Below are 25,995 nucleotides of genomic sequence, written 5' to 3' on the forward strand. Positions count from 1 at the left end.
GAGCACTCTTAGCGAACCACCTTGAAATGATCGTAAGCTCAGCGGACATTTATTAGATTTGCAATAGTTTGCTACACACCCTCGGCTCGGCACAGGTTGATGACCAAATGTTCACCCATCGGCCCGGCGTGTCATGTCCCATTAATCGTAACGACTCTTTTTTAACCGGTTCTCGGGGATTCGGGCGTCACCTGAACGCACTCCGGCATCGCACCAACACACTAAAGCCGGCCGCGATAAACAAAAACAACCCGCGACCCGCGACTCACACCCGCGCTCGCGTATCGGCTGTTTGACGTTTGCGTAAATGTTGTGTGTGGTTCGTTCTAATGGTTGGTGGTCACGAAAGATAGCGCCGCGCCGTGCAATCGAAAGCAGTGGGTGAAGGGGCGAGCCACTTCCTTCTTTCACCCCGGCCCCAGCGAGCCATCGACTTTCACTCAGCCGCCACCGCCAGACAGCTGCTACAAATGGTCAGTCGATGTAAACGCATCGATACCGACGGGCGCGCTTTTGGGGCCGATTTCCCACCGAGACCGGACCGAGTAGCGGAATTCGGACAGAAGCGCAGGAAAATCGATATCGCGACGCACGGCACGCGCCCCCGTTGAAGGAATCACTAACGAGTCGCGGCGTTCTGCAAAAGGGGATTTGAATACTTTGTCCCGCCTGTGTGTGGGGTGTCGATTCGTGTCATAATCGTGTGTGCGGTAGAAGGACTCCATAAACCTGACGCAGTGACCAGCTGGTCGCAAAAATCACTTTCGCGCAGACACACAATCTGAACGCGGTAAGAATATTTAAGTATTTCGGCCGGAATCCGGAGCCGACGGAGAAATGAACAATGGAGAAACCTGAGCCCGTTCCAGTCCATTAGGCCATTAGCTTTAGTTACTTTCCAGTGTCAAGCGGTTGTGGATGCGGCCGATCGATCGTTGTGCAGTGAGAACCATTACTGTGCACCTTTTTCACAGTGTTGACAGCGTGTCCAGTGTGCATTTTGCATTACAGGTCACAGTGCACTTCTTCATCCGATGTGGGGAAATGAAAAGGTGTGCGTGTGATCTAATACAAACGTGAGTGATAAGCAAACATAAAGCCACGGTGTTATCAATTGTGTGACATAATCCTCCGGTCGCGCGATAGTGTACTTTTTTATGAAACTACGATAATGTTTAGAAGCATTCAGCACCTTTGCAAACCCTTTCGAGAATGCTGGAAACTAAGGGTAGTACTTTTAACAGGTAAGAATAGTTTGGGGTCAACAAAACGCGGTCGTCGTTGAAGTGGTCATTGTCAATGTTATCGCGGCTGAAGCGGGAGACATTCCTCTTCTCTTCAAATTTCTCAACAAGATCGCTTATCTATCTACCCTTCGCGATGTGCAAACATTCGCCACCATGAGTTATTTTTGAATGGGCCTCTTGCACGTCAAGCCGATTGCATAACCAAAGGCGCTTTTCTCAAATTTGGTTTTCCAATCCCCCGCAGTTTTGCTGCTTCCGGTCGCCGTCGTCCGTTCGGTTCCGGTTTCCGTGAAGAAGGGACGAAGCAGTTTCACCATCGGAAACTGCGTGTGGGTCGTAGACCGGCCGTGCCCCGATGCTGACATTCGGTTCTATCTGTTTACCCGTTCCAATCCGGACGATCGGCAGTACATTCACATCGATGAGAGTTGGGAGAAGTCGAACATTAGCTCGTCGTTCTTCAATCCATCGCACCCGGTGAAGGTGATCATCCATGGCTACAACGCCGATATGTTCCTGACGCCCCTGATAAACATGAAAGGCGGTACGTGACAGCTCTGGCCACCGGAAAACGGAATCCTACTAACCACGGACTAATTTTCCAGAATACCTCTCGCGAGGGAACTACAACCTGATTTACGTCGATTGGAGTGACATTGCGCAAGGTCCGTGTTACCCGTCGGCCGTGCATAACACACGACACGTCGGCACGTGCATTGGTCAGATGGTTAACCGGATCATCGATGCCGGGACGGACAATATCCATCTGATTGGCTTCTCACTCGGTGCGCAGGTTACCAACTATGTGTCGACCGCAGTACGTCCGTTTCGGTTCAAACGGATCACCGGCCTAGATCCAGCGATGCCGCTGTTTATTACCGCTCCACCGAACGATAAGCTGGATCCCTCGGATGCTGAGTTCGTGGACGTCATTCACACGAATGCTTTGGTGCAAGGGAAAATCGAACGATGTGGCCACGTAGATTTTTACGTTAACGGCGGTATCATGCAGCCTGGTTGTTGGAGCTCTGGACAAAGTGAGTGTTTTATCTGCGCATCAGTGGTTGCTTTGATCACCGATAACCAACTTTTTTCCAGATCCTATGGCTTGCAGCCATCATCGCGCACCGGACTACTTTGCAGAATCGATCCGCAGCCTTACAGGATTTTGGGGTTGGAGCTGTCAAAGCTACGTGTACTATCTGCTCGGGTTCTGTCCACAGAGCAATCTGCAGTTGGTGGCTGGCGAGGATTGCCCGTCCGGGACGGAAGGAATGTTCATGGTTACCACCAACGCAGCATCGCCGTTCGCCATCGGCCGATGGGCTGGTTTCAATCTACCGCAGAAAAAGGACTCGGCACTGCACAAACATGGCCTTAACCGAGATCCCTTCATCAGTGACATTGACCAGTGGGGCAAATTGGATGGATCGTTCAATAACGTTGACCACTTTCCGACGCCTTACTCCCAGGATCCGAATCGAGCGGGCGACGACGATGACTGGCCGTACTTCAATCACGTTGGCACCAAGGAGTTGACCCGGGAGCACATAAGAAAAATACTCGAACAGGACAAATCACGGTACAATGGTGAGCAGCTGCCGATTATTGCAAGCACACTGGCCACCACAATCCCCACGACACTACCGAGTGCCAACGAGGTCGACGAGGATCGTTTCTACCTCGAGGACTTGCGACGGCGACTGCAGCAGAAAGAAGTCAGTGTCATGAGCCAGTACACCATGCCAGCGTTCAACGCCAATTAAGTGCACCGCGACGATTATGTTTAATCAAAGTCACACCAAAATCCATGTACGCCTGATAGCAGCATAAAATGGAACCGGTTTTGCGGTTCTCTGACCGGTGGTGTACAGATTAGAAAATAATAGTTCGGCATAAATTTGTGCTGCTGGACTGTTGTTACTTCCACCGTTATTTTAAAGAAGGCCTTTCACTTTATAGGTTTAGAGTCTACTCAGCATTATTCGTCATAAACTAGTAATAAAAAGTTTACCCCAAAGTAAACCATTTCAAGTGCAGCGACGCGACATTCACGTGGCCGTACCGTGGTTTATTTATAAAACGGACAATCCCGGAAACAATGAGTTCAGTTCAAACTTTTATCGTTTCGCGTAAAATTGACTATTTACAATAATAAAGATATGAAAGGTTGTGACGTCTACAATGCTTCTCAGTCTTCAACACTTCTCGTAACTTTTCTAAGTTATTGGTCCAAACTAAGTTCAAATTTGTAACAAAAAAGTGCCTTTATTAATAAATATTGTGTAAAAAAACTCAATTGTTATTTTCTTGATTTAAACTGGTCTGTTTTTAATATTTTAGGTACGTGCATTGCAGCGATTTGAAAATAATATCACTGTGCCAGTTATTAAGTAACAATCATTGCCAACCAATCGCTTTCGTGTTAGCCACCGTGCACCATTACAATGTTCCGAATCGGTGTTTAGTAGTTTAATTACGCCCAAAAGTGCGACGGCCTTCAACGAGATGGTTCCGTGCGCTATGCTGCCGACCAACCATTCAACGCCAGTGCTGATAAAAGTTTTGGACAAACAACCATCAACAGAATCAGGTGGCAGTAATCGCGGCAAATGATCTCAATTTTGTTAATCACAGCTACTCGATTTTATAAACAACCTCTGCAGTGTATCTTTCTGAATTTCATCGGCTTTTATTAACGGTAATGTCTGCACGTCTGATCCCCGATCCCCGCCCTCAATCTAACTCCCTCAACACATACCTAACCCCTAGTGATCGCGACGCGATCACTACCGACACAATCAGTTCGTGTTCGCGATCCATACGTTTCGACAGTATGATCGAATATATTATTCAGCTGATGTGTCAATATGTATTCCTGCGGGAACTCTTGAAGTGTTAGTTTAACGTTGGCCTAGTGTCCCACAGATGCACCTTCGTTCAACGTTTACATATCTTCGCTAAAATTCATGTTTCAGTAAACTGCGACATCCAACAGCTGAAGGCATTGGATTCGAACTACGGCGTCACCTGGATGTTTATGCCCGACGATAACGGAATGCCGCACATTGTAGACCTTACGCAGCCGAACGACACATATCACGACGGCCGAAAAGGAAATATGCAGAAGGATGTCACCTTCTACTACTTTCGCCAGTAAGTGCCGTAAAGTCAGGAACGATTTAACGCGTTTAAGAAGAAAAAAGATCCGTAATCCGTTTCTTCTTAACTTACTAGACACTCAATCGACGAGAATAATTCGTTCAAGTTCGATCCCGCTGCACCACTGACGCTATTCGAGTCGTACGATCCAAGGCTTCCGACCAAATTCATTATTCACGGGTGGTTTAATTCCATGGGTAGTCCGAGTACACAGCAAATCAAGAACAGCTACCTTCAAAATAGAGATATGAACGTATTCAGTAAGTCTTAAGAATGTCAAGTGAATGCAATGGTTTGTAAAACCAATCTCTTTATAATGCAGTCGTAGACTGGGGACTATTGGCTGCCGATATGATGTACTATACAGCGGCCACAGCCATACGCGATGTCGGAGGGCACGTGGGAGCACTCATCGATCGGATGGTGGCAGAACGTGGAACGAACCTGAAAGATGTGCACATCATTGGCCACAGTCTCGGTGCACATACTGCCGGATTGGCTGGAGCGGCGGTGACAAAGGGAAAGGTCGGGCGCGTTACCGGACTTGATCCGGCTCTCCCTTGGTTTACCGATCCCACCAACCGGCTCGACCCTGGCCATGCTCAGTTCGTCGATGTTATACATACCTGCGCCGGGATGATGGGCCATGACAAGAATCTGGGCCATGCAGACTTTTGGCCGAACGGAGGTACTGCGACTCAGCCTGGATGCGCTTCGCTCTTGGAGGAACTTATGGGAGCCTGTAGCCATGGACGAGCGTATGAGTATTTTGCCGAGTCCATCACTAGGCCCATGTCATTTCAAGCTTATTCGTGTACAAATATTGCGTACTTTCACGATGCCCACTGCCAATCAGATCCGGTACCAATGGGAGAAGCTACACCATCATCTGCTCGCGGCAACTACTTTCTTGACACGAATCCGAGTCCAATGTACGGTAAAGGATTAAAGGCGCTTTCTGGTTCGATCGATTGAACACTAAAATAGTGTCCCTACGCCAATTTTTTCTTGAACTATAGTTTTATTGGGTTTAATTATTTTAAATAAAACATTGCATAATGTTAATAGAAACGGTCATAATTTTGGGAATTTGTTTAGAACGTAACTGTTGAAAGAAAGGTATGGCAGGTTCTTTGGCAGGATTCGCTAATGTATCACGTCGGTACGAGACATGATTGCGTTGCTCTTCGTCTCCATAATGATGTCCTATGACTGCCGTGTGGCAGACTCAAATATAAGAAACCCGTTGAAGCCGCCAAGTTCCTTCGAAGTAAATTTGGCAACGATCATTGGCTTTCCCAAAAAAATTGTGTAATGGTAGTGGTCGATGGTTACCTTGACTACAGAACATATTACTTTCAGATCTGATAACTCGTATCATCATACCTCGGACCGATTCGCACTTTCACTGGGAATTCATGAGTAGCCGTATTTCAATCACGTATCGTCGAACAGGGCAAACCGAAGGGGTAGCCGCATACCGGTGACTTCAAGTACACTGTGCGCCACAAACTCGATGAAGAGCTTTTCAACCTCGTGAACTTCACCTGTACACCTACCGAACGTTCAATGTCTACTATAGGTGCCAGTATGTCTAGCGCAACGCCTGTTGCAGTTGCAGCCGTTCTTGCACCGCGACGATTGCACATTTATCGCCGTCGTATGCTGTTTGAGCGCATTTCTGGTAAACGTCATCTTTATCAAATTGATGGTAGTAGCTCGGCCTTTCGGTTTGGTTTTATTTTTAAACTAAAGCCGTAACTGCTTCTCACCTATCCAAGTATGCCTGATACCACCATTAAACCGAACCGGTTTTTCGGTTCGGCGACAGTGGCGTAGAAAATAGGAAATACAATTAAGCACAAATTCATTTCATTGTGCGATTGTTTGCTTCCGTTTTTAGCAAAACACAACGTTTCGTGTTCCGCTTTAAAGGTCTACCTGCTATATCAGGTTTTCTCAATATAATTCGTATGGTAACACTCGTCGCTCGATAACAATTTTCGCCTATTTAGCTGGGTCACCGGGCTACAAAATGGTTATTCAATCACACGCCCGATTTCGAGTTCTAATTAGTTCGCTTAGAGGTCGGACGTAAAAAAAGGGGAGAAGAAAACAATAGTAATAAAAAAAAAACTACGGCAAAGTAAACCATTTCAAGTGCACCGTCGCGATAATCGTGTAGCCGTACCGTGGCTTCTTTATAAACCGGACAATCTCCGGCACAACGGGTTCAGTTCCGATTTGTAGTGTTTCGCGTTAAAGTGGCTTTTTCCATTAATAAAGATGTGGTGGAAGGTGGTGTCGTTTGTAGTGCTTCTAAAATTAGGTCTGTACCTTTTTCAAATAATATTTTTGTTTTGCAAAAAGTTATCCCATGCAATGAGCAAACCAGAGTGTATATAGTAGAAACACGTGCTTTCAAACCGAAATCCAGAAGTCAACAATTGTTTTTTTTTCTTCTTTTTTTTCAAAATGGTTCCCTTCGGAAAATTACAGTTATAATTTTCCCAAACACAATGAACAATATTTATTTGTCAACCAGGAGAAAATAATATCACACTGCCGACTAGTAATAATTTCAAAAAAATTATTCACTTACTTTAGAACGCAAACTGACGTGCGATGTCCCTGAGCCGGGGGCCACTAGTGTTATTGAGCCAAAAGTGCGACGTCCTTCAGCAAGATTGTTCCCTGTGTCGCAGTGTTGACCTAACGCGACGGTCCGGAGCAATGTTTGGGACACCCAACCGTCAGTAAAGTGGCGCTACCCGCGATAAACGGTCTCAGTTTTGTTAATCACACCTACTCATTTTTTTGTGAACAACCGCCACGTGATAATAATGCTTCCTCGAGTGGCGTTTTGCGATCTTCCGTGAACTTCACGCGGTTTTTAAGCCGACTCTACCATTCGGCCACTATGATATGGATTTAATTAGCCTATAAGTCCTCGCACCTCTTACACACGGAGATCACGGGCACAATCAGTGCGGGTGCACGACATGTGCCGTTCGGTAGTATGTTCGACTACATTATTCAGTTAATGTGTCAATATGTATTCCTGCGGGAACTCTTAAAGTGTTAGTTTAACGTTAGTCTAGTGCCCCACAGATGGTTTCCTTCGACAATTGCTTATTTTCTCTCGAATTCGTGCTTCAGTGAACTGCGACCTCGAACAGCTGAAGGCATTGGATCCGAACTACGGCGTCACCTGGATGTTTATGCCCGACGATAACGGAACGCCGCACATTGTGGACCTCTCGCAGCCGAACGACACTAACCGCGGCGCACGGAAAGGGAATGTGTTTGAGGATGTTACCTTCTACTACTATCGTCAGTAAGAGCGACGACATCATCAAAGTGCTTTGCTACGCAACTTATCCGTTTCTTATCAACTTTTCAGAGGCTTCATCGTTGACAGACCGTTCAAGTTTATGAACGATCCCGCTGTACCACTGGCGCTGAACGAGTCGTACAATCCTAGTCTTCCCACCAAATTCGTCATTCACGGATGGATGAACTCCGTCAGTAGTCCGGTTGGTCAGCAAATCAAGAACAGTTACCTTCAGAGGGAGGACATGAACGTGTTCAGTAAGTTCCTTAGAATGTGGCTGTGTAACGTGTGTAACAATGTAAAATGGAATTGGAATTTCGTTTGAATGCAGTCGTAGACTGGGCACCCCTGGCTTCGGACACACTGTATTTTACTTCGGCCGCAGCAACGCATGATGTCGGAGGGCACGTGGGAGGACTTATCGATCGGATGGTGGCAGAGCGTGGAACGAACCTGAAAGATGTGCATATCATTGGCCACAGTCTCGGTGCACACACGGCCGGATTTGCTGGAATTGCGGTAAAGAGAGGAAAGGTCGGGCGCGTTACCGGGCTTGATCCGGCTCTCCCTGGATTCACCGATCCACAACCATACAAACGACTCGAGTCGAACGATGCCCAGTTCGTCGATGTTATACACACCTGTGCCGGGATGTTGGGCCATGACAAGGAGTTGGGCCACGTAGACTTTTGGCCGAATGGAGGTACCGCGACTCAGCCTGGATGCGGCTCACTGTTGGACGATCTTGTTGGAGCCTGTAGCCATGGACGATCGTACGAGTACTTTGCCGAGTCCATCACTAGGCCAATGTCCTTCCAAGCTTATCCGTGTACGAATATTGCCGAGTTCCGCAGTGCCAGATGCCGAACTAATCCGGTGCCAATGGGCGACGCCACCCCCCTGTCTACCCGGGGAAAATTCTTCCTCGAAACAAATCCAAAACCAGCATACGGTAAAGGATTGTAGGCGCCTGTGGCTTTGGTTGATTGAAGACTGAAATAGTGTCCCTACGCCCTTGTTCACTTGAACTATAGTTTTATTGGGTTTAATTAATTTAAATACAACACTGCATAATGTTAATAAAAACGGTCATAATTTAGGCAGTGGGTTAGGACGTAACTGGGGAAAGAAAGGTATGGCAGGTTCTTTGGCAGGCTTTCTTAGTCTATCACGTCTGTACGGGAGATGATTGCGTTGCTTTCCGTTTCCATAATGATGTCCTCTGGCCGTGGGGCAGACTCGAATGCAAGGAACCCATCAACATCGTCCAGCTCCTTCGAGGTAAATTTGGCAGCGATCGTTAGCCTTCCCGAATAGGGTGGTGTCATGGTGAAAACGTTGGATATCTTCTCTCCTGCAGCTATTTCAGCATGCTGAAAATAGAAGGAAATCAAAATACTTTCCACAATCAAACAACCCGGTGCTCGAACTCACCTTAAACAGTAACGGTTTTCCTATGCCCGATCCCTCCACGTGAAATATTCCTTTGCGAAGCGCTATTGGAAGGGGGTTTTCCAGCGTGATCTGCACATCGACCGGTGCCTGCGACACCGGCGTTCCCAGTAGATGTATTTTTATGTCCGGCTTTCGCACACGGAAATCATCCTGCGCATAAAACTCGAACTCGGTGTCTTGCACCGTGGCCATACACGAAATATTGAATGCTGCCTGATCGCGCAACTTGCGGTAGTAGTCCGTAAACTCCACCATCATCTGGACCGAGTGCTCTGTGCCCGGGTCCAGGGCGATCGAAAACGGTTCCACTTTCACACTTTCGCGGTCTTTGCCCGTGTACAGTATGGTGTCAACGTGCAGCGATCCTTCGATGTTGTGCTGCTTCTCCGAAGAACGGTTTCTGATGAGGAGAATCTATCAAAAAGCGGTTATAAATCAAAGCATTCTATGCCACGAGCCGCCAGCCGTCTTACCACACTAAATGGTTCCCCAATTTTAATGTCATCGCGCAGCTCAAAGTTAAAGTACACCTCGTTAAACTCCTCGTTCAGATAGTACCGACTGAAGTAGCTGTTCGACTGTTTCAGGGCCTTCAACATTGTGGCCCGTTCTTCTTCCGATTTTTCCGCAAACTTGTAGGACGACGTAATGTCCTCACGCTCCCACCGACCGGTGGCTTTCGTGCTGATGAACAGACCGATTCCGAGCACGTCCTTTCGGAGCAGCTTCAGCGGGTGCTGTGGTCCGGTGTAACGCCAGAACACCTTGTCGGCGTTCACTTCCGCAAACAGAAAATTATTATCGTACGGTTTCAGTACCTCGCCCAACTTGACCGCCAGCACCGAGGCCGGTCCACAGCGGAACATCCCGTCGGATGATTCCTGCGGGGTGGCATCGATTGCCTGCCACCCACCGTAGTCACCGTCGGAACTGATACCCAGATCGGGGCGCTGCATCCACACCTCGTTCCACACGTGGTAGTTCCAGATAGAGTCGGAGCTCATTTCCTCCATAATTTTGCCATGTTTGTCCACAAAGTAGTCCACCGTTAGCGAGGCCTGTGTGTCGTGTGCTGACGAATAGTTGGTCACGACCCGCGACGGTATTCCAATGGCTCGAGCAACTAAGGATGGGGCGGAAAATAATTAACGTTCTCTTCGAGTTCTCGAACCATCCCTGCGCTTACTTGTGGATACCACTCCGGCAAACACCCAACATTGGGCAAATTTGACCGGTTTCTGCTTCTTGTAAAACTGCTGCAGGATCTCAACCGAGCCAACCCACTTCGTAGGAGCCGTGCCACCAGAGAAATCTCCACTCCAGTTCCCCATCAAGGCACCATCGTCGTCCGGTGAGTTTACTGCAGCCGAAATGGCTCTGCAAACACGCACAGGATCACCCCGGTGGGTGGCACTCACTTTACCAATCTTATCGATCAACAGCAACGAACAATCGAGCACGTGCTTATCGAACTGGCCGAACTTCCACACCGAAGGTCGCAGCCGATTGTACGATCCACGATAGATGAGCGTCGTGTCGCTCATGACGTACTCATGGCGGTGGGTTCTATCTGCAAGGTCAACAGTTAATCGTCACAAGCGTGCCTTCGAAGATATGGTTGACCCCAGTACACGTACCTTCCATGTAAACCTGATCGTCGACACACCAAGGATTGAAAAGAACGTAGAACGGTTGAGGAAGCGAGTAGCTCTTGCCGAATGCATCACTCAACAGCTTCGTGTCGATGTCCAGCTTCCACTGGCCAATCGGGGCCGAAGCGGCAGGCTTCACCAAGATCTCCAGCATATCACCATGGATCGTTTCGATCGCGGCTCCCCATTCCAGCGGATCTCCCAGCTGGAACGGAAACTGGTTAACCGGAATACCGACCAACGTCGCGTGCCCGTGCGTTGGCTGATCTTCGTCGGCCACCGTAAAGATCAAGCTCAGTGCATCGCGACTCCGATCGTACGGACGATCGCAGATTATCCGCAGCCGGAACGGTTGTCCGCGGCGAACGATCAGCTTCGGAATCTTGCCACTGTACTCATCGCGGCCCATAAGCTCGAACCGCTTGGTGTGGTGATTCTTGCCGTTCTCCTCGATGCAAAGATCAACCGACCGAACCGTCATCACGTCGGCGGATGCAGAATCTGTGGCAGAAACAGAACAGAACACGAAACAAACAATTAAACTGTCCTCTGACGCGCAACATACTGTCGCAGGCCTACGTCATCTTTCGATAGAAATGCACAATCATTTGCCACTGGTCCGCTGGTGATCGCCATTTGCAATGTGGTCGCACGTGGTCAAGACGTCGTTGAGTAATTTTATTTGAAAAGTGCACATCCTTCAGAATAAAATGGACAGTTTGAGTCATTAACGATCGGCGTTGGAAACATCGAGCGAATCATTCGAATGGATTCCCCCCGCATTGAGTCATGAGCGCGCATTTCTAAGGAACCAATTCTCAACAGAATCCGGCTAACCGAGAGACGCCAATTTCACTCTATTTGTTCCGCGCAACAGCCGTATCCGCGCCTCGAAAGACGCTCCGCGTTTGTTAACATTTTCAATTTATTGACGATCGATCGAGGTCCATCGAGGTCAATGTCAATCAGGTGTGATTTGTTATCATTTACATAACACATTTGATAGTAAGGTCAGCGGCGAATCGGCTCTTGTTACTCCGCCACACCTTAGCGTAAACCAATTTAAAACTTCGACTCGTGATGATCAGATTAAATAAACAAATCGGTAGTGTGAATCGCGGATGCCCCGCAGGGAGAATCCTGCAATTACAACGTCGATCGGCGCCGTCAATCATCTTCCAATTACTGCCGGTAGGAGTGCTGGGAGAAGATAGGCATCTCACAGCAGCTTCCATCCGGCAGGCGCATTGTTTACCGGTTTGTTTGGCATAATCTAATCAGCGGCTCGTTCCCGGCTGTGATGACTTTCACGACAAACCAGTTCACCGTTAGACCCTAAACCCTACCATCTGGATGGACTTCTTTATGAATGAAACAACCGCACAACGCGTAGCGGGCCGTAGAACCTTCACTTTCGCTGTCGATGACGTTACCTTACGGTACCGCGCATCGGGGTCCGCGGGAAACCAACGGAGGCGTGAGGCGATTTATTGACACAACGCAGCCCCATCAGCTCTTAAGCAGCGCGCTTTAACGCGGTTCGTGTCGCGCTTAGCGTCACATTAGCATACAATAAAATTCACGGACGCGTACACGGCTGCACATGTTCACGCCACATGGGCCTATTGGGGTGTGTTTCCACTGCACTTAAGTGCCTCTTGGCAAGTGATTGCTTCTCGCTATCTTTGAAACTTAACCATCATACGTTAACTTAACCATCATATGTTCCCAACAATTCTGATCAGGTGGATAAAATGTAATTTAAACTCTGCTCAAGGAATGGTTAGATTTGTAACTTTGCTTATTTACATGACGCTGGAACAATGCAGCATTCGTTTTAATAACACTGGCCTGGTGACCTTGGCTACAGATACGACTCAACAGGCATCATTAAAAGGCAATCGTTGTGCTCATTTTAATCGATTCCACTTCCTACATGCCCCAAGATGAAGCTGAGCAGCCTGGTATGTGCTATGGTTCTTCAAACCACAGGTCTTGCATTCGCTACCCACCCAGGCGAGATGCGTCCCTCTATGGTCACCGCGTAGACACCTACGACACGCTCTACGCACGTCTATTAATTTCTGTGAACCCTACTCTTGGAGATGCTGAAAACGATCCAAACGGCCTGCCACTCAAGGACCCCAACTCGCCAAAGTTGTACACCCAAAAATATCGCAAGGTCCGAACGTCTTAACGCATGCTGGCAATGATTACAAAACCGATTACGTAAACAATTCATTTTGTAGCACAAACATTTTCGACCACCAAGCGTGCAAGCAAGCATGCAAATTCTCTGTTTTATAGTTTTTTTTTTGGCGAACTGTCCGATCATTTCGACGGTCACGGTCATGGTCAGCGTATTCAAGAATGGTGCGATCGTGAAATCATCGCCTAGAAGTTTGCGATTTTTTATCCATCAACGGCCACAAGCATTCGAATGACACATGGTTGACGACTACCACCGACACTGACTTCAAGTCCGACATGACTCTCTGTGGGTCTGACGAGATGTTTTACATACTACGCACCCGATTCCGGGCGACCGCTGTGTGTGCTTCCTTTTTGCCGCCGTATCTAATTAGGCTAGAACACCCGCGGTGTCCGCGGAACAGTGCTTCCAGGTCCTATTAAGTAACACGTACCTAATCCGAGCTTTACCCTACGGAACGCATGAACGAAGCTATTTTTAGCTGCTGATCCATGTGTCCGAGAATGCATTTGTAGCGGCACTCACACAATCGATAATGATTAACTGACCACCGGGTGTGCGGATGCGATCATGGATCATGGATCCATGCGTGTGCATGGATAATTTTGGGTTCGCAGTGCCGATTAAGCAACCCATTGTGAGAGGGTTGCTAACCATCCCAGCACGCCCAGGATGCTACGATTCGAACTGGTCATTCATTTGTTTATTATATTTCACATCAACATGTTGCTGGCGATTTTTTAACACAATACTGCACCAGTACACTGTATACTTACACTCCGGGGAGGACCAAATAATGGGGCGTCGGATGCGTTTTCTGCGCCACGAAGATGGCAGAAGTTTCTCAACGTAATCATACAAATAACTCATCGTGACCAGGAAACGCTCAAATCAACTATTGCGAAAATATCTTCACCACTGGCTCTCCCCCACAAGTTCTCGATCGCGTACGATCAGTTTCTAAATACTGAATCAAGCGTGAACCGCGCACGTTGAACGTTCAAAATCATCTGCGATCCGAGCTGGCCGTGCTGTTTGGCTGGTTCGACTTTGCGCACGTTTAGATCTCAGATGTGCCCCTTTTGACACGATCTCCAGCGCGCGATCTTGCGCCCCAGTAGGCGACACTCCACACGAACGCGGATGCGAACGAGGAACGAGAGGATCCGGATGTTTTACCCGGTTTCTCTCTTTCTCTCTCTTCACGGGCTCCCCCTGCTTGAGTGCCGGAGGGCAGCATAAGATCGTTTATTATCGAGTCGGTGTGCTTCGTGAATCAGCCTTCAAAGGGGTAGCGAATCATTCTTCGCCGACAATCGGACGGGACGGTGGAACAGGTTGAGGTTGAGGAACGCACGCAGCATCCAATCATGCTGCCAAATTGTTCGCGATCGTGTGATGATGTCATACTTTACGACTCGCGCAATTCGTTCGTGTCTGATGGCGTAGTGATACGTCACCGACGTTTATACTCGATCCCCCTAAGATTGGCATAGTCATACGTAAAAAAATAATAAATGCGATAAATGCTCTCTTTAGGGCATAATTTTAGAACAAGAAGGATGTTTATTGTAGCTTGTTAGTGGTTCACCAAGCACGTTCATTGGAGATCGAACGCGTGATATCCGCTGACATGTTTCAGCTCGTTCGCGCAGAAGCGAGCCGAAACGATGGTGCTACACTTTTTGCCCCTCTTGGCTATTGGATATGCCGCTTTTATGAGTTCATTCTCCAGTATTTTAGGAAACTGCAAAATAAGCAAAAAAAAACACTGATCGGTATTATGCCACCACTCGGCGGTAACCCCGACCCCGAACTTACCCTTATTTCGAGCGGTTTCGTAAAGCGTGATCCTTCGAAAATGAACCGTCCATCGGTCAGCGGGATGGAGAGTGGATTTTGCAGCTGTGCTACCACGGCCATGCTGCCGTCCGATTTCGTCTCCAGCTTCATTTCGATCGATGGTATTTCCAAGCTAAAGTCACTGTTCACGAACAGCTTCTTGCTCGCATCACCCTTCAGGCTCGCCATACAGAATGCCTTGATGTGGGTCTGATCAAACTTAGTGCTCCTGTACTCGCTGTAGTTCAGCGTTTCCTTTATCGATACCTGTTGGCCGGCAGCAACCGTCACCGAGAACGGTACCGTCCGAAGCAGCTCGGTGTGCTTTCCGGTGTAGTCCGAGTGTTTAAGATTGATCGATCCCTCTACATCGTGCACTGATTTTGACGAATTCGAAACAATTAATTCTATCCCGAAAGGCTTTCCCAGGACGTGCTCGGAGGACGCCCGCAAGGTCAACTGAATGCCGTGCCCATGGTCAGCGGCTTTGGTGACCGGAGAAAGCTGTTTGCTGGCTACACACGTCCCGCTGAACCGTTGGCATCCCTGCACCACGACCGATCGCATCACTTCCCGTTCCTTCTGGGATCCCTCGGGGAATTTGTAGCTATCGGTGACATCTTCCCGTCGGTTGAATCCGATCGCTTTCGTGCTGAGATGCTGTCCAATACTACCCGTGTCCATGAGGAGCGGTGTTGGGTGCATGTTCCCACTACCATCGATCGACCAATATATTTTATCAGCATTCACCTCCGAGTACACAAAATCCGTATCATACAGCGTGTTGATGGCCCCCTCCTTGATCGAAGCCACGGGGGCCGGCCCTAGCTTGAACATGCCGTCGGACATTTCCTGCGGCGTGGCGTCGACTACCTGCCACCCATCGTACCGCGGAATGCCCAGATCCGGGCGCCTCATCCACACCTCGTCCCACACGTGAAAGTTCCAGACGGAATCCTCCGAATACTCCGCAACCGTGCTGTTACTGTCGTCGACAAAGATGTCGATCGTCAGCGAGGACTCAGTGTCGTGAGCACACTCGAACGCAGTAACGGCCCGACACGGTATCCCCAGTGCCCGACACACCGTTAGAAAGACCCCGGCAAACACCCAGCACTGGCCATACTGGACCGGTTCGTCGGTGTTGTAGAACTGCTGCAAGATTTTGACCGATCCACTCCAGCCATGGGGAGGCGTCCCACCGCCATAGTCGCCGGTCCACCTGCCTCGCAACACTCCCAGACCATTGGCCGTGCTCAGTGCGCCGGACAGGGCCCGCACAACGCGCACCGGATTACCACGGTACGTCGGAGACACGCGACCCGTCACCCCCACGATAAACATGGCACACGGTAGCACGTCCACCTCGAACTGACCCACGTTCCAGCTGTGCATGCCCCGATCCTTGGGCGTCGACTTCCATATCATGGTGCTATCGTTCAACACATACTCCTGCCTGGCGGACTCATCTGTCGTTGTGTTGGAAGAAAACCAAGAGACACCAAAAAGGGGTTCAAATCTTAGCCGAAGCTCCTGTCGAACCTTGCCCAGGACACTTTGGACTCGGAAAAGACGCCATACCTTCCAAGTAGACTAGGTCGCTCTTGCACCAAGGATTGAACAGCACGTAGAACGGATCGGGAATCTCAAAGGACGATTTTCCGTTAGTCGCATCCAGCCGGCAGTTGAACGCCAGGTTCCACCGGGACACCGATGCTCCGGGTGGCACAAAGATCGCCACGGTGATGGTCTCCTTCACGCCATCCTGGCCGGCCGCGCTTCCAACCACCGTGGCACCCCAGTCCTGTGGCTCCGTGGCGTCCGTCGCACCGCCAGTTTGCGGTTGTTGCGTCTCCAGCGCCATGTGCACCATGCAGCCGTTGCCAAAGCTTACCTTCTCCGAACCGAAAGGCTCGACGTGCGCCGTGACCACTACGGTGTCCGCCTGAGCGTCGAAAGCACGGTTGCAGAGTAGCCGCACCATGAAGCTGTCGCCACGGCGTACGACTAACTCTCGCCGACGCACTTGCTCGACCCGCGGATCGGACATCATTTCGTAGTGATCCGTGTGGTGGGCTTCGCCATTTTCGTCGAAACACAGATCGATTGCCTCGATCGTAAGGATGCGCGATTCGGAAGCGTTCCCATTCACTGTGTGAAGGATTCGGGCAGCACGGTCAACACGGGCACCAGCACCGGACCAACGCACAACGCTTACCTCTCCGTGCTGGCCACATGCCATGCAGATGCTGCGCCGCAAACTTCTTCATCGCACTTCACTTCTGGTACTTCACAGCCAACCGATACAGCGGATCACCACTTTTGGGCCACTTTTATAGTGCTCCGATCAACAAGTGCACAATCGTCGGTGTATGTTATCGGCTCGATTCGTGAAGCATAGTCAATCGGTTAGGCGAAAAACAAGACTTTGAAGGCGAAAACTTCAACATCACCTTTTCTGCTGATAAGTGTTAATTTTACGATTGGCCAGAACTTGCCAATGTCGGGAACGGACACCTGGTCAGCTTTGCACAAAATCGTTAGTGCTTGGACGCGATACTTTCAAGGCGCGGAAATTGTACGGGTTGTCGGGTACGACCATGTTTCGTAAACATTGGCCGAGGCCAATAGTAAATGAGAGTTTGGAAATCATTGATAACGACCACTGCACCAAGGCCCAGAGGACCCAATTCGGTTGCCCGCGGTTCACTTAGCGTGCTTGGTCATTCACTCTTTGATTGTTGGTATTCGTGGAATGCCGGCTTGACGAAATAACGTCACTACCATGACGAACTGTCAGCATTTTGTGGACCGCCCTCTGGCCGGCCCAGCCGCCGCCTCATTTCATCCTCGAAAAAACCCGGCCAGCAAGGAGATATTGTTGAGCGCCCCGCTATCTGTTGGTGTGAATGTTTGACTTAATAATAGACGATCCGAAACGCCACCCTGTGACTCAGCGAAGCGGGATGCGCGATGCCGGGTCCGCGCGAACATGCGGCAATATAAATGAACGAAACACCACCGGCCAGTGCTTTAGTTCCAAGTCACGCCTGAACGCTGATTGACGATCTTTCGCCGCGGATCATCGCGTTTACACAGAGTGCTATCGATTGACCGCAGAACCACAATGGAAGTGTCGGCCCCACATGCCCTACCCTTTCCGTTCTGGCCAGAAGCCGCAGGTAAGTCAAAGTGTCGCTTGGGACTTTCCGGGACGATCGAAAGAATGTTAACGAGCCGTTTGCGTGATAACGATCGTCATAACGACGTGCTTCCCAGACCAGGACAACCAGATTGAGCAGGACGACGAGCTGGGTGAGCTGCTTGTAGAGAAAATTGACACATGCCCCAGTGAGAACGGTGCCAATCATCGGACGGACAAGTTCGAGCTTATGCACCGATCGGCTCCACGGCTGATCGTACGACGGGGCCAGGATTTTGTGGTGAAACTCGTGTGCAATAGGCAGATTAAAGCGAAAACCGATGCCATTTCGCTCGTCCTTTCGGTCGATCCGATCGATGAAGAGTGGATCAGCCACGGGCACGGTACGGTCGTGTATCTGTTGCTGCAAACCGAGGACACCGTGGACGCAGATCACGATTCCGATTGGTCGGCCAAATTGGAAGGCGTGCGTCCGATTGAAGGGAATTTAGTTGAGCATCTCGTTGCGATAAGGACTTCCCCGAGCGCATCCGTGTCAAGGTGGACACTGTCGGTGAACGTTAAATCCGGGGCCCCACAAGTTGAAGCCGTCGTCTATCAGCTTGATCAGCCGTTCTACTTGCTGTTCAATCCGTGGTGCGAAAGCGATCCCGTATTTCTCGAGGGTAAGAGGATTTCGCCGGTGATTTCAGGGCCGTGCTTAGTCTGTTTTTTCCCTATTGCTATTCTGGCCGACAGACGAAGATCAACGAAGAGAGTACGTGCTCGAGGATATGACCATGCTGTGGAAAGGCAACGAGCGTAGCTTTTACGCCACCCAATGGAAACTGGGACAGTACGAAGAAGACATTCTCGACTGCACGCTTTTGTTGTTGGGCCGTGTGGCGCGACTATCGGCCACGTTCCGTGGCAATCCGGTCAAGGTATGCCGGGCACTTTCGGGTGTGGTAAACAGCAACGATAACTATGGAGTTGTGGCCGGTAATTGGAGTGGTAAGTACGAGAACGGTACGGCACCGACAACGTGGACCGGTTCGGTCAAGATCCTGCAGCAGTACTACGCAACCGAGAATCCGGTCCCGTACGGGCAGTGCTGGGTGTTCGCCGGGGTCCTGGGTACCCTCTGCCGTGCGCTCGGTATTCCGTGCCGTATCGTGACTACCTTTTCTTCGGCACACGACACCGAGGCGTCACTCACGATCGACGTGTACCTGGACGAAGAGGGCAACGTCATGCGCAACTTTTCACGTGACTCCGTCTGGAACTATCACGTGTGGAACGAGGTCTGGCTGAAGCGCAACGATCTTGGCACCCCGGAGTACGATGGGTGGCAAGTGATCGACGGTACACCGCAGGAATTTTCCGACGGATCCTACAAGCTCGGACCGGCTCCGGTGGCCGCGATCAAAAACGGCCAGGTGAACGTACTCTACGACAGTGATTTTGTGTTCGCCGAAGTGAACGCGGACAAAGTTTTTTGGCGCTACCGTGGACCAAGCAAAGCGCTACAGTTGATCCAGAAGGACACCACCGGGATCGGACAGTTCATTAGCACCAAAGCGATCGGTAGCGACCAGCGGGAGGACATCACGCAGAACTACAAGTGCGGTGAACAGTCGTCCGAGGCCACCATTTCTATGCTGCGAGCCCTGAAGCTCGGCCAAAGCTGTCTCACCAAGCACTATCTCAAACTGGTTGACGTTGACGACCGTGTGTCGATCAAGCACCAAGGCAAAGACGTTGAGTTCGAGCTGGTCCTCGACGATCAAGCGCTGATGGGTGATTCATTCCGTATCGCTCTACGTATAAGAAACATTTCCCTCGCGGATTCGTACACCGTCGGTGGACGGATCCATCTCAACCATATCCTGTACACGGGTAAAAACATTAAAACCATCATAAGCCACCCATTTTCGGTGGTGCTCGATCCGAACGGTGAGGAAACGGTGGAGGTACCGATCGCATTCGATGACTACTACGAGCCGGGCATGAACGAGGCCATTTTCAAGGTAACCAGTTTTGCTACCGTCAACGGGGTGGACTTTGAGTACTTTTCCCAGGAAGACTACCGACTCCGGAAGCCGGACGTGCAGTTGCAGCTCAACAGTGATGCGATCTATCGATCCTCAGTGAAGGTGATTGCCTCGTTCCGTAATCCACTGCCCATACCGGTGACCAGCGGGGTCCTGAACATCGAATGTTCCGGGCTATGCAAAACCCTCTCTATTCCGGTAGGTCACATGATTCGGGTTACGTAACGGTTCTAAGGTTTTCTTAAAAACTCTTTTCTCGATTTACAGGTTGATGCGATTGAAGCGAATGGAAACTACGAGGTAGTGTTCTTGATTGTACCCTCATTTCTCGGCAGCAATCAGCTGTTGGCCAAATTTCATTCCAACGAATTGAACGACATCGAAGGTTCGCTTAGCTTCGACGTCGCGTCATCGGAAGAAAGCAATTCAATGCGGGATGTTCTATTTTTCTCCTGATCGGTGTGATTTAATGTTGCAGTGTTCAGTTATGAACTTCTGTTCATGTTATTTTCCGAGAATAAATAAGTTGTTTTCAGTATGCAAAAATAACACCTGGGTGATGCACTCCGAAGGTCGTCGATATATTGTCAAGGTGCAAAAAATCAAATTGAAGGACAATTTCATGTTTTCCGTATTTTTTTCTATCTCGTCTCACACAGAACAGCAAGAAAACCATTAATCACACGAACGAATTGTTTCACGATCAACCTATCAACCAACATGATTATTCTGGCACCCTCTTATTTGGGCACATAATTTATTGCCCATTCGTGGACAATTATCTGGTTGGTTTTCAATTACAGTTATGTAGATTTGCAAGCAATGCTTGGTTTACTTACCGACTTTATCCGTAACGCCAGTGTGGATGATTGGTTTTGCTAAGGGATTCCGCGGCCCGTCATCGATCGTGTACGGAACATCATTGTTCGCTTTCGCGGGGGTTGAGCAATCACGGCAGTTGCGCCAATAAGTACTCAACCTGCTCCCCATTGAAGTACCACCTTCGGTTACCGGTTACCAGTATCAGTTGATTATACAATTTATTTGTTGAATCAAACACGAACGGCACCCCTGACCGCCAGGCGAATATAGATCATGCGTCGGACGTTGTTTTGAATTCTTAGACCACCGAACAAAAACACCTGTGAACCTTGGTCGATTTGAAACGAAAACCCACTGTCCTTCTGGCCGGATTGTGGAAGGATGATGTCACTTTGTTCACAAGATTCTCACTTTGTATTTTTATGTAACCTACAACAGTGGTTCGAATGCAGCGATCAGTGCCAAAAACCGGTAGGCAATTTTTACAATAACAACCAAGAGCGCGGCATAAAAGCAATCGACAAGTTCTTGTTCCGACCTCGGTAGCGCCAATGGGCAAACTACCTTAACTGGAGAGTTAACGTGCCTCCTACCGTCGGCGGCACGATGCTGGCAATTAATCGAAATTTGCATACAATCACTGTCCGATCGAACGTCTCTCATGAGGGTCGCACGAGGGAGTGTCTGGTGTTCCAGTTCAAATTAGCACCACTACAAACCACAGCCACTGATGCTGCTTATGATGAGCTGTGCCCTTTACTCCGAACTATCGGAGCGCTTGTGTCTGACTGCACTGGTTTCGTTCATTTCAAGTGGTCAGCGAACATTCAGAATCTAAAAAATCCCCACCGCCCCAGAAGATCTTGGAAATGAAACTCGACGCATAACATGTCTTAGTCGCCACCCCCTAGTCGCCATGACCTCCAGACGCCACCAACGCGTGTTGCGATCGCGATCGCCGGCGTCGCATCACGTCACTGTGTCGCCGAAGTAGCGCAGAACCATCCTCTGGGTAAAGGTTGCCTATTGCTGATCCTCGGTGGTTCCCATTGCAACGGTTATCGGCCGGACAAAGGCGCTTGTCTATTGCAGCAGCAGTGTTAACCTTATTGTACCGATAAGGACATAAGTCTTCAATCACAGGCGTAGAAAAGGGACCGGCCGATTGACCGATTTACTATTCATGAATCATTGTTTCTGAGTTGAATGGTGATCTCTCTAGTTACAAATGTCGCTTAGCCGATTATAAGGGTCATCATGCGGCGGTTTGCTTAGCTTCCTAAGCATCCAAAAGTGCAAAGGAAAATGAGTCAAGCAAAACAACGTTACGTTTCAATCCATGTTTCTCGTTTAATTGCAATACCTTTTTGTGTAAGCCACAGTTATACAGCAGCTTTGAGTTTAACAAGCGTTTCGATTGAAATAGAATCAAAAAAGGAGATTGACTGAAAATTAAGATAAAATATACATTACGTTTCACGTAAAACACATAACAAATATCGTAAAAAAATCTTGCTGGCTTAAATGACTGCTGGTACAACCCTGGCCACTCTGCTGAGTGGCCATATTTCCGGTTGATGGCGTAAAATCGGCGTTCCTTTTCCGATTTCTCTCCTGCATTCACTAATTGACTAGAACAATAGAGGTTGTAAATAAATAACATGCAGGCCTTTCTTTTAGCCGGTTCGTTTCCAGGGATCAATTGCTCTGATGGATCGATCGAAAGTTCGCACGATCACGTATTTTTTTTTGTTTGGCGATTACCAAAATACACATACTGCGTGAAAACAAAATGTATGTTAGTCTAAACCTTAAACATAAATCGAACAAACAACGAAGGTAAAGCTTAAATACACATTGGCATAGGCAAGGGCTCATTAGTTGGCTCTCCGCTTCACAACGCGGCGCACCCATCGCCTACTGCGACGGTTGCACTATTTGGCAACAAAGGAACTATCGCGATTAGTTTGGTTAGGTATTTCGTTCATCACTGTGAGGCACTGTGCTCAACGTTTCTCTCTCGTTTTTTTGCTCCGTTTGTAAGTAAGCTCGGTATGGTACACAAATTCAGCGATCCATTGGCCACTGTAAACAGTTCGTTCGCTAAGCAGTCGTCAGGTTTTCGATTCGTGGGATGAGCAGAATTGTCTTCTAGTTTCTCTATGTACAGTATTAGGCTGGAAGAACGGCTTGTGTTGACCAGGCGAGAGATCGTTGATCGCTCCTCGATTGGGGTCCATTCCCGGCACATTAACATCAACATTAACAATGGTTACACAAACAAAAAACTAATCAACATTAAGGGCCCACCGAAGCAGGCCTAAGAATCGGTTTTGCCACGCTGTCTGGACCGGAAGCCCAGTTTCGTTAGTTGCGGTTCGTAAATGCACAGTCAGTTTTGTAGCGTTCACATCGATCGCGCGGGTTATGCTGAGAGATTCCTGTCTTGCTATTTACATGTTCCGTTTAGTGCCCCTTAGTACCGATCATGCAGCTTCCGGTGGCGTTTTAAGTTCGAAGAGCAGGAAAACTTTTTCAGGCACACATCGCAGGCGTACGGCTTTTCCCCGGTGTGCGTGCGATGGTGCAGCTCGAGACTGCGGGCGTTGTCGAACATTTTCGTGCACGTCGCACACCGGTACGGGTTCTGGTCGCTGTGGATGCGTTGGTGCGTTTTCAGCGTGCTGGCGTTGTAGAACGACTTCGAGCAGATATCACATTTGTACGGTTTTTCGCCCGCATGCACCAGCATATGCTGCCGCAGGGCAGTCGAATCGTTGAAGCTCTTATGGCACACGTGGCATTCCTGTCCGGACGAAGATGTCGACCGCTGCACTGGAACACTGATTTCCGGCGGCGTCGAACCGGCTGGTACAGCTGGCAAACGTATCGGTTTCACGTTATGTCCCAACGCGCTTCCTTCGCTACCGGTCGTACGACCATTTAGGTTGATATTAAGGCTTAAGTTGGCGCCAATGCTGCTCGGGATGGTGTTGTTGTTCAGACAGTCGGTACTATCGAGCTGCGGTAACGGACTAAGTGCATCGCCGTTCGTACTCTGGCTGACGCTGCTATTATTACTGCTACTGCTGTACAGCAGAGGCTGATGCCGCTGCCAAACCGATATCGGTGGATGCGAATACTTGGCCTTCGAATGAATGTACTCCACGTGCATGTTCAGGTTTTTGGCAAAGTGAAACGTCTTCGGACAGTAGTAGCACTGAAATATTCGTTCTTCCTTGTGACTGGTTATGTGTAGCTTGAGCTGCTCCAGGACGCTAAACTCTTGCGAGCAATATTCACACTTCAATGGCGCCACGTAGTTGAGTTCGGGCACGGATAAGTACACATCCGGCTGCAGGCTGAGCGATTCATTCGACGAGGCATCGTTCGAGTCGTTCCCGTTCGAAGCCGACTCTTCCCACCGATCAAGCTCGCACCCTTCGATGTCTTGGCCGGGCAGCAGACCGATTTTATTGTCGTTCCCATCGACCAAGATCATCCCATGTGCGTCGAATGTTTCGATTTCTTGTTCGTCTTTTCCTTCTCTGGGATCGACATCGCTTCGCTCCTCCAGCAGCACCTCGGGTTCCATCTTTATGACCACCTCGTCTTCGTCTTCCGCTTCCTCTTCCTCATCCAGCACCCTGTCCAGCGGCAGCAGGGTTGATCGAAGATACTCATCGTTGTGTTTGCATCGTTCGCGGAACTGATAAAAGCTTTCGATCCTTGTTTTGCACGCACCGCAAATCGATGACGGAAAGCCCATGTTTCGTTGTACCTACGAGTCCGGTACGGAACCATTAGTTAGTTGAATTGGATTTACCAAAAATAATCAACCATTTAAAGACGCACAAGCAACGATCCTCCAGCGTCTTGCGGTGGCGCGATCTTGCGCACGCGAACCGCGTTCAATCACTCACCCTAATCGATGTACAGTCGTAGATTATCGTCTGAAGCGAATCGCTTCCACTATCACCAAAAATAGATTCCAAAGTGTCATCGCCGGACAAACAGAGCCTGCAAATGTTTTCTATTTTTGCACTACGCCATCAAGCGATCCGACGGGATGGAAAAAAACACGTTGGAAGCGAAAACGTCGATGCGCAAAGTTTGAGGAAGAAAAAGCCACAAAACACACACATTAATGGCCTTGTCCCTTTCCGTACGAATCCTCGGAATCCTAATTTGCCCCAAAATTGGTATACTTACTGTGTGGGACTCATGGCTTACGGGCGATACATTTGCACACCGTGTTACCGTATCGGGGAAAGATCGAATGGGGCTCCAACTGGAAATGGCCAGGCGCAACGTTTCAACAGGCCGCGCGGATTGTCGCACCGGATGGTGTGGTATATTATTTGGCGCACTGCACTGGCCAGCCTCCAGAAAATCCTCTGTTTATCTCCCCGGTTACGGTCCGTCGGCGGCGGCGGCGATGGTTGGAACTGTCAAAACCAACCCACCAAGCAGCAAAAAAACATATGACCGTACGCTAATCTGACACCTGTACCACAGGCTACTTAAATGGGCAGTTATAAGACGAAAAGGAAGAGACTAGTTTCAACACAAACCATGCAATTTCACATTTTCCGAGCCTTTTATTGACTTCCACTTAACACTAGATATACCACACCAGTCATTTTGACTGGTCGGGCAGTTTGAATGGCAAATTTCCACTACATGTAATTTTTTTTTCCCCAAATGATGTTATGACTTTTAATAGCTCTAAGCATAGAATACATTTCACAAATAAACTTTTTCTTATATATGATGGAAAAAAAAATATTTTTTTTTTGGAGATTTATACCATGACCAGTCAAAATGACTGGTCCCTTATTCCATGAACAAATTTAGGCCAAAAAGGGCAATTGTTGCTCAGAATATGATTGGGCAGTAGATTGGGCACTCCAGACCATTGATGTGTGCAATTATTTTGGAATATATACGAATTTGTACAGAGTTAGAAGCCTCTAGAGTTTTGGGGAAAAAGTGGAAAATTACGCAAGCAAAATTGAAGGCATTCTTATGTAGTTCGGCAACGTAGTAGATAACGTTCTTATGTAGAAATTG

General features: G+C 48.9%; 7 protein-coding genes across 7 annotated transcripts in view; 4 read left to right on the top strand and 3 right to left on the bottom strand.

Moving 5' to 3' along the window:
• Window positions 1-1,171: 1,171 nt before the first annotated feature.
• LOC128271088 (pancreatic triacylglycerol lipase) lies at window positions 1,172-3,432 on the top strand. The gene is made up of 4 exons (XM_053008525.1): window positions 1,172-1,244; window positions 1,492-1,791; window positions 1,853-2,284; window positions 2,346-3,432. Exons 1-4 carry the CDS (start codon window positions 1,172-1,174, stop codon window positions 3,011-3,013), a joined length of 1,473 nt encoding a protein of 490 aa, XP_052864485.1. The 3' UTR covers window positions 3,014-3,432.
• A 651-nt stretch (window positions 3,433-4,083) lies between these two features.
• LOC128271089 (lipase member H-like) lies at window positions 4,084-5,384 on the top strand. Its single transcript, XM_053008526.1, has 4 exons — window positions 4,084-4,144; window positions 4,226-4,403; window positions 4,485-4,669; window positions 4,732-5,384. Exons 1-4 carry the CDS (start codon window positions 4,084-4,086, stop codon window positions 5,382-5,384), a joined length of 1,077 nt encoding a protein of 358 aa, XP_052864486.1.
• Window positions 5,385-7,428: 2,044 nt separating this feature from the next.
• Window positions 7,429-8,709, top strand: LOC128271429 (lipase member H). The gene is given in 4 exon segments (XM_053008963.1): window positions 7,429-7,489; window positions 7,569-7,770; window positions 7,834-8,000; window positions 8,075-8,709. Coding segments are annotated over 4 exon segments (1,065 nt in total).
• An 82-nt stretch (window positions 8,710-8,791) lies between these two features.
• Window positions 8,792-14,054, bottom strand: LOC128271445 (annulin). The gene is made up of 6 exons (XM_053008982.1): window positions 13,839-14,054; window positions 10,836-11,351; window positions 10,385-10,768; window positions 9,672-10,321; window positions 9,178-9,612; window positions 8,792-9,116 (listed from the first exon to the last, which is right to left on the bottom strand). Exons 1-6 carry the CDS (start codon window positions 13,930-13,932, stop codon window positions 8,904-8,906), a joined length of 2,292 nt encoding a protein of 763 aa, XP_052864942.1. The 5' UTR covers window positions 13,933-14,054; the 3' UTR covers window positions 8,792-8,903.
• Window positions 14,055-14,662: 608 nt separating this feature from the next.
• Window positions 14,663-25,995, bottom strand: part of LOC128271090 (annulin-like) — an 11,791-nt gene continuing 458 nt past the window's right edge. Inside the window, exons 2-5 of the mRNA XM_053008527.1 lie at window positions 17,123-17,153; window positions 16,486-17,055; window positions 14,884-16,373; window positions 14,663-14,809 (exon numbers count right to left, since the gene is read on the bottom strand). Coding sequence (XP_052864487.1) covers window positions 14,663-14,809; window positions 14,884-16,373; window positions 16,486-17,055; window positions 17,123-17,153 — 2,238 coding nt within the window. The remainder of the gene's footprint in view (window positions 14,810-14,883; window positions 16,374-16,485; window positions 17,056-17,122; window positions 17,154-25,995) is intronic.
• On the top strand, window positions 17,948-20,556 carry LOC128275046 (annulin-like). Its single transcript, XM_053013421.1, has 4 exons — window positions 17,948-18,086; window positions 18,184-18,732; window positions 18,806-20,298; window positions 20,368-20,556. Exons 1-4 carry the CDS (start codon window positions 18,032-18,034, stop codon window positions 20,554-20,556), a joined length of 2,286 nt encoding a protein of 761 aa, XP_052869381.1. The 5' UTR covers window positions 17,948-18,031.
• LOC128275047 (zinc finger protein 552-like) lies at window positions 22,262-25,328 on the bottom strand. Its single transcript, XM_053013422.1, has 3 exons — window positions 25,135-25,328; window positions 24,846-24,966; window positions 22,262-24,703 (listed from the first exon to the last, which is right to left on the bottom strand). The coding sequence occupies exons 1-3, from the start codon at window positions 25,146-25,148 to the stop codon at window positions 23,399-23,401; spliced, it is 1,440 nt and encodes a 479-aa protein (XP_052869382.1). The 5' UTR covers window positions 25,149-25,328; the 3' UTR covers window positions 22,262-23,398.

Source organism: Anopheles cruzii, chromosome 3 (assembly GCF_943734635.1).
Source record: "Anopheles cruzii chromosome 3, idAnoCruzAS_RS32_06, whole genome shotgun sequence".
Taxonomy (NCBI): domain Eukaryota; kingdom Metazoa; phylum Arthropoda; class Insecta; order Diptera; family Culicidae; genus Anopheles; species Anopheles cruzii.